The sequence below is a fragment of the Phodopus roborovskii genome, unplaced genomic scaffold (genome assembly GCF_943737965.1).
Source record: "Phodopus roborovskii unplaced genomic scaffold, PHOROB, whole genome shotgun sequence".
Taxonomy (NCBI): Eukaryota; Metazoa; Chordata; class Mammalia; order Rodentia; family Cricetidae; genus Phodopus; species Phodopus roborovskii.
In genome coordinates this window covers 27,896,236-27,910,478 of record NW_026126480.1, presented here as the reverse complement: position 1 = coordinate 27,910,478, position 14,243 = coordinate 27,896,236, and the positions used below count along the sequence as shown (strand labels likewise).

Sequence of the window (14,243 nt, the reverse complement as noted above, 5' to 3'; positions counted from 1 at the left end):
TTCTTCTTCTTCTTTTTTTTTTTTTTTTTTTTTTTCATAAACTATACCCCAATTTTGACAGTTCAGTGGGTAAGCCACTTGCTGTACATGCAGGAAGACTTTACACTGTGCCCATGTAGATCTAGGCACAGTGGCAAAGACTTAGAATCCCAGTGTCCTTCAGCAAGACAGACTAGAATCCCCTGAAACATCCAGGCCAGCAAGCATCGCATACAGGGTGACAAACAACAAAGAGATCCTGTCTTAACCAAGATATGAAGTGAGGACCAGTAATTTAAGTTGTCTCCATAGCACATATGGTCCCACATTCACACACAAACATGTACACACACATATGTGCACTCATCATATACGTAACACTCACATGCACATACCAAAGTCAGAATGAACAAGAAATTACAGAATTTGACTAAAAAGTTATTAAAGGGGTCTGCCCAGGTGGAAGAGGAATTCAGTAATATAGGTCTGTCACTCGACTTTTCCTAGAGCTAGTGGGAGAGTCAACAGGCTGAAAAAGAATTCCAATTGTTGAGCTGCAATTGGGGTTATTTACAGGAGTGTGGGTGACTCAAGGGCAGCTACCCCACCAGAAACTCCCACCCAGCCTGCATGACTCAGGAAGAGCTGTATGTACTGTTGAAAAACCCCATTGTTTTCATCTTACATGTAACAGTCAGGAGGATCTCAGAAGAACTTCATGAGCCCTGCTGGTCTCCGCCTCCACAAGGGCATGCTAATAGCCCTGCCTCCTGAGAGCTCCCCCCACCCCCCCTATGGATTCAAATGGGTATCCCAGATGCTGATTTAAGATAGCAATAGTCACTTCAAACCCAAAGGGGATTTGCACACCAAAGCCTCCATGCAGATGTCACTACCATATGATCCATTCCTCTCTTCCCCAGGTTGTGACAACTCCTAATGTAGGTAATTCAGAAAGAAGCATGACTGGTTGGGACCTAGCTACTTCCAATGGCATCTGATGCATGGGCATTCTTGAGAGGGTCCTCGACCAGCAGTATCCATGCTAACTCTGTGTAGTGTCAGAATTAAATTGTAGAACACCTAGTTGCCACGTGCAGAGACCTGTAGAATTGTTGGTATAGAAAACCATATGCCCTTCATCAGAAATCCCGTGAATAGAGATACTATTTAACCCTTTGGTGGCTAACTCTGGTTCAGACCTGGATTATTCCCTAGAGCTCCATGTGGTAAGGCTTTGGTCCCCAGCATGAGACTGTTGGAAGATGTGGAACCATAAGAGAAAAGGCCTGTGGGAGGTCTTCAGATCAAAGAGGGGAGGTGTCCTTAAAGGGCACCTAAAGGAGCCTCTCTTTTGCTTCCTAGCCATGAGAAGAGTAGGGGTTTTGTTTATATTTTTTAAGTTAGTGTCAAAATAAGTTACATTATGACATGTTCCTACACATATTACTATTCAAATTTGTCACTTCCTCCCTGTCTTACCCATCACTGGTCCTCTTCCTCTGCTTTCACAGTGCTTTGGCTTAAATGTGAGCTGCTTCCTATAGGCTCACATGTTTGAACATCTGGTCCCCAGGTGGTGAGACCATCTGAGAACTCTGTGGACTCTTTAAGAGATAGCATCTCACTGATTTTATAGCCAGGATCTGCTTTCTGTTCACCTCTCTGCTTCCTGAGTGTGGCCTCAATGGGACCAGCCAGGTTCTTGCTCCTGCAAGCAGCCATGTCCCATGGTGTGCACAAGTTTCCTCTGAAATAAAAATCCTCCATTAAGCAAAGTTCATTAAGATACAGGATATTCTGAGGTGTGTGTGTGTGTAATATTCCATCCTACATGAAAGCTTCTTAAGCTCAGAAAGTGAACAACTCAGTGGCTTCAGAAGTCCCTGATACTGTCTGGATATACTAGGACCCTCCCTCCCCAAGGCTGTATGAACAGTAAGGACTGCTAAGAGAGTCTCTCAGACCAAGTCAGGAGCATAGAAGAGGCTCAGACTCAGCAAGCTGCCTGTAAGAAGCAGAGACCAATCAAGCTCCCTGAAAGACCATCTGAGCTGCCTGAAGACATCCTCTAACCCAAAGAGCTGCCTGAAGGCTCTGCAGTGTGCTCTAGGTTTCCATTTTTTGTGAACTGACACCCATGCTGCGTTGAATTTGGTGACAACAGCTGTTTTTGAGTTATTTCTGCTCCCGTAAGAAGCTCCTCACCCATAGACTCTTTGGTTCACCTACTTGGACTTTGGTGGTATCTTTATTTTCATCTGTCATCAGTTGTTTATGGTGAATAGATGTCTATTCATGTCACCCCAAGAATAGTGTCACAAAATACCCCATCATGATAGACCGTATCCCTCTGGAATTATATCAACCCCTTTTTCTTTAAGATGGCTTTTGTCAGGATATTTTATCACAGAAACAAGAGAAGAATCTAAGGCCCATGTCATGTGTGTCCATGTGAGGTCTATGCATGGATATTTAAGACTAGATTCCACACATAAGAGAAGCTATGTGATATTCTTTGAGATGAGTGGTTTTGCTCAGTTACACATTCCTGCCATGAAACACTGCTTAACTAGAGGCCCAGAGTAACAGAGCCAAACAGTCATGGGCTGAAAATTGCACTGTTAAACAAACTAAAGCTTTTCCCTTTACAAGCTGATTTGTGTGCACATTCGTTACAGTCATGGAAATCTTACCAACACTGTGTCCCCAAGATCTCTGCAGTGAATCCCCAGTCCCTGGGATACATGTTCCCATTATGGCACAAGAAACTGCAGATGTAATGAGCTGAAGACCTTGACCAGAGATGATCTGGGACTACCTAGAAGACTATAACCACTTAGGAAAGGAAGGCAGGGGAGGTACTGGGTTAGAAGTAAGAGATATGAGACAGTAGCAAAGGGTTGGCCTGTAGAAGCTAGAAAATGGAGACAAGAATTCTTCCTGCAGCCCCAGAATGCACTGGCCATCCCAACACTTTAACTCTAGCCTAGTAAAATTTATTTTGGACCTGGATCCTCCAAAACCATAAAAGAAGTGTGTGCAATTTTAACCTTCTGAGTTTGTAACTGTATGAAGCAGCCAACCGCAATTACCATATCACTCCTAAATGGCAGCAACAACATGGACCCCAGATGTGTCTGCCATGCTGTCTTGTACAGAAAAGCTTCTCAAGCAACAGGAAAAGAAAAGGAAATGGTGCCACGTACCCTAGAAACATGGCCACCTGTATGTCAACCCTCCTGTGACAGGAAGCCACTGTGAAGATTTACACATCTCAGCATGCCCCAAATCCCTGAAGCAGCTTCATTTCCTGTATCCCTCTGAAAATAAATAAAACAGCAAGGAGAAAAGATGACAGACTGCCCCCCTAAGATTCTGGCCTTGGCGATGACTGAAACAGAAATATACTATTCTGTAAGACAAAATTAACTGAAAGGCTTTTTTTTCCCCATCAAGAAGGCACAAGAGCAATATGTCTGCCCAACTACCATGTAGCTATGAGCATTAGAAACAAAGGTGTGCAGTTTCCTGGGCTACCTTGAAAGCCTGGGTGTTCTCAGTCCCACTGTTAACTTCATTGCAAAGAGGCAGTCATGCCTCCAGGGCTTGTCCTCAGATGCCACAGAGACAATCCTGTTTTCACCTCGGTTTGTGGTCACAGGACACCTTTCATCATCCAACTGTGGTGGGATTTCTTCCTTTTATTTATTTTGTCCAAGGATAGAATTTGGCTGAAAACACACTTTACCCAAAGCCACCTCTTCTTTTCTAACACAATCGTGGCTTCATTGAAGGCCTCAGTTTCAACGATGTCTTTCATGAACCTTCTCCCCTGAGACATGAGACCAGAAGGGCAGCGGACCTTTTTGTTCCTAGCTCAATTCATTATTTCTTTTTTGCTAATGACTCTGATTGAATCTCAAGGTAATACTTCTTGGCTGAAATGAAAAGCAAAATCGATATGTTTCCTGTCCTGAGGATGTTAGCAAATAATTCCATTGCCTCTGGCCGGCTGGTTGCATTAGGACTTCACACTTCAAGAGGATGGTGCTGGGATCTGAGTAAGAAGAAGGCCAGCAGAAGGTACGGTGCAACGCACATCCACTGAAAAGTAGGGTGGAAACTCCTTCCTCACGCTCTAAGAAGAGTCCACGGAGGACTGCACCACTGTGTCACCATCATCACTCCATTCCCTGTTAAAGAACTGGGCGTCCCTGCTCTGTACTATGCGGCTTCCAGCTCCTCCCTGAGACAGGGGCCACTTCCTACTGACACTGATGTTGAGCTTGGCCACGTAACTTGCCTTAGAAAATGGGACCTGAATAGCAGTAGTGTTTGTCATGCATGGTTTAGCCATCGTTCTTCCTTCTCTATGAGGCCAAGAAAGGGGACTGCTCCTCCATCTTAAGTCTTAGAATGAAATGAGATCTAGAACAGAGCCCAGGATGACAAGCATACAGCATGGAAAGAGTGAACAGTAAACCTGTGGTGTAGAGCACTGAGATGTGGGGCTGTTTGTTACTGCAGCAAAACCTAGAGAAAGCTGCCTCCTACTACAGAGTACTGGAGGGTGTGTGGCAATGTCATGAAAGAGAACATTTTGATCAGGGTGCTTTCATTTGCAATTACCAGAAATTGAACTCAAACTGACTGGACTAAAGAAATGTGGGAAAGGAGATATTTACCTGCTGACTTACCTCCAAAGGAATAGAATTGGCTTAGCCATGGCCAGAAAACAAACAAACAAACAAGATCTCAGACTCTTACCATCTCTCAGGCCTTCTTTTTATCAGGCATGATTTTATTTTCTGATTGTTTTCAGAATTGTTACTCAGAGATCCAAAGCTAAGCCTAGAACTGTAGCTCATTGGTAGAGCACTTGTCTAATATACCCAAGGCCCTGGGTTTGATCCCTAGAGCTGAAAAAAACAAAAGCAAATATCTAAATCTAGTGGGAAGGAAACTCCATCCTGTTGCCTCTTAAAATGTCTTGAGATTATCTTAGGTAGCAATCATCATGGATGGGATCCCTGCTCTGTTTAGACAGCCCTATCCCAGCCCTATTCATCTGAGGGTTCTAGCTCACTATAAAGTATGTGGACTGAGAGACATGGGAAGTGCTCAGAAGCAGGGAAATCAATGCAGAAAAGCCTTATGTTTTACTATAGCTAATGTTTTGTTGTAACTAGCCATAAGTATCCACCAGAAGTGAGAAGTTAGAGCAAAAAGAAAGGGAATAAATACCACTTCCTCTGTTTTTTGCCATCTTCTTTTGAGACAAGGTTTCAAACTTGCTATATGTAGCTGTGTAGCTAATGAGTAACCAAGGACTCTGAATGTCTGACCCTTCTGTCTCCACCTCAGGAGTGCTGAGATGGCAGGCATACCACACACAGTTTATGAAGTGCTAGAGATTGAATCCAAGCGCTCTACCACTCTACTAACTGAGTCTCAGCCTCAGAACTGTTCTGCATTCTTAAAGTAACTCTTAGAAGAAAACTCAAAGTCATCCATGTTGGAATACAGCATCATTCTGAAAGACTCTTTAGGTCTAGAGCAATATAATTCCATGACGATCCTTGACTTGAAGCATTTCCTTTCACTGCATAATTTATTTCATAAAGATGCATATTTTGTACATGATGAGTTCTAGTTAGAATTTTATGAGCTAAAGAGTATTTTTAAAGATTGTCAAAGTCCTAGGCTACACACACACACAAAAAAAAATATTAAAACAAAAATAAGCTTGGGGAGAGGAGCCATGAAAGACTAGACAGAAGACAGAATCTGCTAAATTGAGGGCAGGGAGAGAGGGTGATGGCTGGCCCTGGTGGGAGGAGGATTGTTTACAGGACAATCACTAGTAGCTGTCTGTGACAAATGCCTCCAACCCAGCTGTGTTCTCACATGACAATGGCACTGTGCTATAGGTAGGCATCTAGACTTTGACATTAAAAAAAGACTCAGGTTCACATAGAAGATGGCTCCCAGGCTAACAGTCCCGGCTTACTGGAGGCAGCAAGCGGCAGTAGACATATTTAGCATTACATCTCACATAGGGGTTGCTTGCTAAAGTCAGGCCAAGAATGGAAATTCTCATGAAGTAAAATAAAGACCCACTTCAAATCCCTTAAATCACCCATATGCGTGTATTACATCCTTCATGAGGCCAGTTTTCTCCCAATCTCAATGCTGATCCTGTTAAGTTCTGGTTGACAGGCAAGACAGCACTGTGGTGAATTGCGCTCTTAATGGGGCTGACTGGAGGCAGGCTGCCTGGGTTCAAGTCCCGTCTCTGCTGCCAACTTATCACCCTGAGCACAACTCAGTCACCCTGTGCCTCAGTTCCTTTTCTGAAATGTGGCTCTTGCTGGGACAGCAAGTGTTCCCCAGCAGCCATGAGCCCACCTGCATAGCCCAGACCAGCCTTCTTCTCAGGTAGTTTGGCCGGGGCTCTATGAGGAGGGGTGGAAAAGATTAAAAACCTGTAAGCAGAGAAGGTTAAGTATGGTGTGGGGCATCTCCTCCATTCTTTACTCCCTGTGTGCTCTGATCTTGCTACAGTTTCTAGGAATGTGGCCAACCTGCATCAGGTTACATGAGTGGGGAAGAGGGCCCAGTGATCATTGTATTTTTCCAAGACTCATTTCCTTCATCGTCAACTTCCCAGTCTTAGCATTTATATCCAAGAGCTGTGGAGAAAGGTTAAAAGGGATCATAATCAAGAAAGCATTTAGGAGAGTGACTGCTCAATTAGACCAGTTATTATCACCCACAGGCAAGGTGACTCTGATGCAGGTGACCTCTGATGCAGAGTGACTTCTACTCAACAGAGAATTCAAATCTGACTGAACTCTAAGATTACTCAGGAAGCTAGATTGGTGCATGCTTCTCATTCCAGCATTCAGGAAGCTGAGGCAGGAGGATTGAAAGTTTGAGGCCAGCCTAGGCTACAGTAGGATTCTGTCTCAAAAAACAGAACCACAAATAAACAAGAGGAAGCTTCTGGAAACAAAATGAAAATAAAGTTATGCTCAGGCCAGCCTGAAAGTTTGGATTTAGCAGGTCTTGAGAGAAATAAAGCTCTATAGACAATTTAATGACTCTTATTTTTGATGTTCAGTTTTGAGGACAAGGTCTCACTATATAGTCCTGATTGACCTGGAACTCGCTCTGTAGACCAGGCTGGCCTCAAATCTGTTTGCCTTTGCCTCCTAAGTGCTGGGATTAAAGGTGTATTTCACCATGTCTGGCTTGCATTAGATGTTATATTTTGGTTGTGAGCCTAGCCTTTAATGGCTGAGCCATTTTTCTAGCCCTGGCTTGCAGATGATTTCTAAATGCAGCCTGGGTAGAAAAACCACAGGATTAGATCAGAGGTTCTCAGCTGGGGTAATCTGCCTTCCCCCCAGCTTTGAGACATTCATCTGTCGGCAGATATTCCAGAATGTTCAAACTGTAGGGGTGGAGTACCAATGGCATCTAGTAGGGAAAGGGCACCAATGCTGCCCACATTGCAATGCACAGCTCCCCACACTGCCAAAGTCCAAAAACCTGGGATAAGGGTTGTTTCCCAGCTCCTGTCCTCATGTGCCTAAAGCACTCCAGCTCCTGCCTGCTTCGCTGCCTTGTCCAGCTCCAGGGTACCCTGGAAGAACGTGTCCCCTAAATTCTCAAATCCAAGTCTGGATTCTATCCAGCTGGGTTGGCTCCAGGTCCGGGAAGGGTCTCCTGCCTCAAGACTTCCCTTTAGTGTGTTATTGCCTGAATCACAATACTACACAAACTACAACTGCTTGTAAACATGCCTCTCTGCTCTGGGGCTTCAGCCCTAGTTTGTTCATTTCTGGTTTCCTTAGCATCAAACTCTCTGAGTTATAGTGGGGAGGTGTTCCACAGGTTTTATTATGTTGTATGAACTAGATTTCATCTTTACCTTGCTCCTGGGCATCTCCTGGAAAGATAATGGAAACACAGAATACAAATGCCAGGGGAAGCCAGAACATTGTGTATCCAGCTGCAACAATGGCTGCTACTTCTGTTTGTTTCTATGAGCTACCAAAGAATCCCAGACAGTGACTAGAGATTGAGGATTCTCATGGAGGGAAAGACTTATATTTTTGGTTTTAGGTTTATTGTGCATGAATGGGTTTTTTTGTTGCACGTTAAGTCTGTGTACCACATGTGAGCTTGGTGCCTGCAGAGGTCAGAAATGGATCCCCTGGAATTGGAGTTACAGATGTTTGTTCACTGCCTGGTGGGTGCTTGGAATGGAACCTGGGTCCTTTGCAAGAACAACAGGTGCTCTTAACCACTGAGCCACCTCTCAGCACCATGTGGCTCTAGATGACCTGGGACTCACTGTATAGATGAGGCTGAACTCAAATTCACAGGGACTGAGCTTGAGTTGGAGACCTGTGGGAGGGACTGCAGCTCTGCCAGTAAATCACTTGTTATCTAGCATGTGCAAGGGCCTTGGGCTCAAGCCTTACTAGCAGAAAGATGGGCAGACACAGAAGGAAGAAGGAAAAGCTACTCAGGCTAAGAGCTTCTTTTCTGTGTTATTTCTGAAGTGTTTCTGGGATGAAACCAGTTGACAAAGCGAGCTTAGTCTGTGTGTGCTACAAATAACCAGACAAGAGCCCCAAGCATAACTGACCTAGAGTCCTAGACATGGCACATGAGTGAATTCCCTACAACAAAGAAAGCCATCATGTACATAACCTTGAGATTAGGACTGGGTGGGTGAGATGGCTCAGTGGCTAGTACTGTGTAAGCATGAGGCCCAGAGTTGGGCTCCCCAGAATCCACATGAATGCTGGGCAAGAGTAGTGGCTGCCTGCTCTTCAGTGCTGAGAAGGCAGACACAGAGGATCCCAGGGCAAGTTGGCTGCCCAGACAGACCACATCAGCAAGCTTCAAGAACAAGGTGAATGGTGATCAGAGAGGACTCCAAAGTCAGCCTCAGCTTCTACATGTGGGCCTGCACACATGCAAACATCCATACACACATGCATGCATACCAAATACACATACATATAAGAGGGAAAAAGTATTAGGACACTTACTGGTGCTTGAGCCATTCCTCTACAAATGGAATGGAGAAGAATTCTGTGAATGGTTCCCCTGCCCTCTTTGGATTCTGGCTTTGATTGACAAGAAAAAGGACAAGAATTAAGTCAGTGGTTTTCCTTCCATCACAAATTAATACAATCAAATCATTGGGGCCATTGAATAGCTTTGACAGGAACAACTTACTTGTATAGCCACTCAGTCAGGAAATCACAGGCGATGAATTTGGTTCTCTTCCTCTAAAGGGAGAAGATAAAATTAAATTATATCCTTACCTTGCCCATGTGTCTATGTAGCACAAAGAGAGAAGTTAATTGGTTAGGCCCATTTTAATATGCATGGCTCCATTATGAGGTTTATAAGTATGTCAACAATCAGTATGTGGGCAATATAAAGCAACCTGAAGATATTTCTCTAGTCAACCTTGGAGAAAGCATTTTCTGACAGCAGGGACTAATGAAAGGCTGTGGGTACACCTAGTAGGTGCTTTATTACAAGTTTCCTTGCTCTGTGCCTTCAGAGGCTGATTTTGAAAAAAAAATAGATGTATTTGTTTTATATGTATTAGTATTTTGCCTGCATGTATATACATATGCACCACATGCCTGGTGCCATCAGAGGTCAAATGAAGATGTCAGATCCCGGGAACTGGGGTTATGGATGGTTGTGAGCCATATTGGCACTGGGTACTGAACCTAGGTCTCTGCATGATCAACAAGTTCTCTTAACCACTGAACCATCTCTCCATCTCTGAAGAGGCTGATTTTATGGCTCATAACCCATATTCTAAACCACAACTTGCTTTGAGCCATGTGTGACTTAGCGGGGACAAACAAGGTACACTCCGAAAGATGTAACCTTGGGTGATTTCCGTGCAAGCATCATAGACTAGGGCAGTGCCAACAGCACTAGGAGATATGACCTCATTTTGTGTGGTTTGCTATTGGGCCATGGGCTGAAGCACGGGGCACATGGTACATTGGCTCTTGGCTGAAGCACACGGTATATGGCACACTGGCTATTGACTAAAGTACTGGGCACATGGGACACTGGATACTGACTGAAACTCTAGGCACATGAAACATTGTATATATTGAGTCTCTCAATCTGCTCAAGTCCACAGCTGGATTTCAGATCTGGTGCTACTTTCTAACTGAAGGAAAAGACATAAAAGTAAAAATTTAAAGAACCGAAAGGTAGATGCCAAGTACTTGGGGCCACTGTTCCTGTTATCTGTAGTTAGTAGCCGTATTGTACCCCATCTCTGAGCAGAAACCTTATTGCTTCCACATAGCTATCAATTAGGCCAAAAACTATTTCCTGGGATTTGAGGAGAAAGGGACAACTACAGGTCACAGTTTTTTCTTCTGAGACAGAAATGGACATAGCCAAGAGATGTCTATGAACACTCCATTTTCCTGGTTTCTCCTGCTGCTGTCCTCTGAAGTTCCCTCCTGCTCCTGGCCTGGAAGTGGAACAGTCCCCAGTCCTGAGACCAAAGCCCACACTCTCAGCCTGGTGTAGGAAGTGGGGCAGCAAGATCAGAGCTGGAAGCTATCCTCAGCTACATGGTGAGTCTGTGGTCAGCCTGGGAAATAGGAACCCTTGCCTCAAACAAGCAAGCCAACGCTCACACACTACAGGCAATGGGAGAGGACTTAGGAGGAGCTGTGACTCTGTTAACTGCCTTAAGCCATTGTGCCAGCACGGGCGGCCGCACTATCCCTCTCTTGATGTGTGAGGCAACATGAAGGTCATTGGGTTTATTGCTGCTCTTCTTAACATTACATGAAGCAAATGTAGCCCTAGCTAGGAAGTCACAAGGAAAAAACATTCTGAGGGTACAGCACTAGGCATCCTGTGTCCTGTTTCTCCCTTCTTGTGGTTGAAAAAGAACCATCAACTCCTGTCGGAGAACTGTTAAGGGAACTGGGAAAAGGAGGGTCCCTTCTGGCTTGTTGTGCAGCAATTTCCTCTGAATTGAGATGTTCCATCCTTTAGACATGCTTCTTAGGACTCAGGGAGCAGGGCTAGTGAGATGGTTCGTTGGGCAAGGGTGTTTGTAGCCAAACCTAATTATCTGGGTTTGATACACAAAATTCACATGCTGGAAGGGGAGTATTGACTCCCACAGTTGTCCTCTGACTCTGTGCATAGGACGTGGGAAGCCTCGGGAGCCCACGGCCTCGGGAGCCCACGGGTACACAGGGTTCCTCCTGTCAGACAAGCAGTAACAAGTGCTGGGAAGGAGACTCCTGTGGCACAGGTGCCTGTGAATGGTGCAGGAGGTTCCAGGGATGAGACATGTGAGCTGTGACCCATACCACAGTGTAAACTCGCTGATTCACCAAGCTAGACCTAGGTGGAATGGCTTATTTGGTTTGTCATTGGTGTTCAATATGGAGCAAATGGTCATTTACTCAGGTCTTCCCAGGAAAAGTCAGAGAACCCCTTTTGACAGAGACTAAGAACCAAGTCAATCCAGAGGTGCTGACAGCCACGTTAGTAGCCCTCCCAAGAAAGCAAAGTATTCTGGAAATTTTCTGTCCCTCTAGTTATCCTACCCTACCCTACCCTACCCCACCCTGCTCTGTGATACTGGGGGCTAACTCATATCAACCACCATCTTTTATCAAACACTAGGGGGCTAGCCGACAGGAGGGATCGGCAGGAAATGTGGAGGGAGAGGAGGGAAGGGGTTGGATTGTACCTTTCCCAAGATTCTTCTGCTAGTATCTAACACTCCCCACTTCTCCCACACCTTACCCCACCCCTACCCCATACCTCAGACTATGACCTTATTTAGAAATAGAGCTGGTGCAGATGGAATCCATTCGTCTTAAACAGTCCCATCCAGAGAAGACAACCCAGGGATCCATTAGCAAGACACTGTCAGATAGACTGCAGTGGCAGACTCCTGGTTATACTGGACTAGACTCTGGCTCTGCTACAGAACTCAAGCTCCTGCAATCTGCCCCTCCCCCCCCCCTTCTCCCATTGGTAGTGGCTCAGATGGAACTCAGAGCTCACTTTCTTATGCTAGGCACACTGAGTTACATACCCTGTCAGAGTTTCCTTTTTTTTGTCTCCAAGTTGTCTGTGCTGAGTTGATTACTGTTTACATTTCAACTGTTTTAACAACTATTTTTCAATTCTCCCATCACATGCATCCTAAGGTGCCCCAGGAAGCCTTTTCCACATAGGAAAGGCTGTCCTGCAGTTTCCTGATGAACCCCCATCTCAGCATCTCAGAAAGTAACAAGCCACAGATTACTAGGTCTGGGGAGCAAGATGCACATCTCTCTTTCTACCCCAAGCTTCATCAAGTGCCTTGTGTGGAGCAGGTGATCCATGAGGGTTGAGTAAATGAATGAAGAAATGCAGGAACAGTTCCAGGGGTCGAAGCAAGAAAGATTCAGGTACAAGGACAGGGCATTTCAAATGAAGAATTATAATTCTGGATACATCTCATTCACTTCCCACAATTTCTCTCTTTCTATTCTCTTTTTGAGACAGAGTATCCCTTAGGCTGGCCTCAAACTAGCTATGTAGCAGACATTAAATAACCTTGAACTTTGGATACCTATTCTCTGCCTGCTAAGTGCCGGGGTTACAGGCATAAACTGCCATACCTGGTTTGTGTAGTGCTGGGGACCAAACCCAGCACCTCAAGCATGCCAGGCAAGCACTCAACCAACAAGAGCTACTCCCCAGCTCACCACAATATTTTCTTAGGAAAACTTTCCATCTGATTTCTTTTGTCTCTTTCCCTTACAGGCAGCCAATTTGGTTTTATAATCCTACAGAAAGCTGACAGCATTTCTGTGAAACTGATGGTCACTAAAAAGCAAAGTGCTGCTTAGGGTTTTTAAAGGAAGCTTTATCGTGGCTGTTAGTAAAGGAAACCTAGTGGTGCCCGGATTGCTGGAGATTATTTACCGTCTTTTACCTCGAAGCCAACAGCTTTTATAAAGAAATTGAAACACTGCTGGCCAAGGGGACAAAATGAAAAGTGCCAAATCTTAGAAAGGGCTTGTTTGCTTGACATATAATATTTTTCTCTCTCTCTCTTTTTTTTTTTTTTTTTTTTGTTCTTTGAGAATTTTGTAAGCATATTTTGATCATAGTCATCCCCCTCTGTCCACCCCTCCCAGATCCACACCCTCTCCTTCCCAAGTTTACAACCTCTCATTCTCTCTCTCCCTCCCTTCCTTCCTCCTTCCCTCTCTCTCCCTTTCTCTCTTTTCCTCCCTCCCCCCTTCTCTCTCTCTGTGTGTGTGTGTGTGTGTGTGTGTGTGTTGTGTGTGTTTCGTGTTTTGCTTTTTAAAGGGTTGTTCATGAAAGGGAGGACTCCCTTCAAAAGCTACCTTAAAAGAAGAAAACGCTTGCTACAACAAAGCAAATATGTAGCCAAGCATGAATTACAGTCAGTCTAATGGCTTAAACAATGGAGCAACTATAAGACAGTAGTCTCCATCTTCCCACACACCATGCTTGTCCACTTGGCATTTATCACACCCGTTAGTGGTAAAGTTTCTATGCAGAGGACGCAGCCTTGCTCACTCTGTTAAACAGACTTTGACATAGCCGTATAGAGCTCATGCACAGATTTATTCACTTTTGATGCAAAGAAATAAAGTGTGAGAGATGATATTTTCCTTTGGTTCTGGGCAGGCGTGGACGTGCCCTGCATACCCAGACATGTAGAACAGTGGGGTATTGTTCAGCTGTTGTTTAGTTTAAAAATTATCTGCTGGGGAGCTGAAAGGGAGAAGGGAAGGCAACTGAAAGGCCCTGGTGAGTGAAGAGATAAGAGAGGAAGTAATAGAAAAGAAAAGCAGAAGACTGAAGACGCTTGGGCTGCCAGGCTCATAGGACGTGGGCAGATACAATGAATCTTTGACTGTTAAAAGGCCCAAGTGTGCATATTTGTACAAGCAGAGCAAATGGGCAACCACAAAATTAAAACATTATTTTTGTTGTTGTTCATTTTTTGAGACTGTTCAGTTAGCTCTTTCTAGGCCCTAAATCCTAAAAACAGAACAAAACCCAACAAAATCTATAGTTGACGGGGGGTGGGCTAGGGTGGGGGGTGGTATTAGATGCCAGACATCAGAAGCTGGGACAAGGAAGCAGGAGATCATGAGTTCAAGGTCATGCTTGGCTGCACATAGGGTTGGAGGCCAGCC

The 14,243-nt window shown here is 44.8% G+C and overlaps 1 protein-coding gene across 1 annotated transcript in view; it reads right to left on the bottom strand.

Moving 5' to 3' along the window:
* Positions 1-14,243, bottom strand: part of Iqck (IQ motif containing K) — a 112,474-nt gene that overhangs the window by 58,583 nt on the left and 39,648 nt on the right. The window contains exons 5-6 of the mRNA XM_051192795.1: positions 9,241-9,293; positions 9,051-9,128 (exon numbers count right to left, since the gene is read on the bottom strand). Of these exons, the coding sequence (XP_051048752.1) occupies positions 9,051-9,128; positions 9,241-9,293 (131 nt within the window). The remainder of the gene's footprint in view (positions 1-9,050; positions 9,129-9,240; positions 9,294-14,243) is intronic.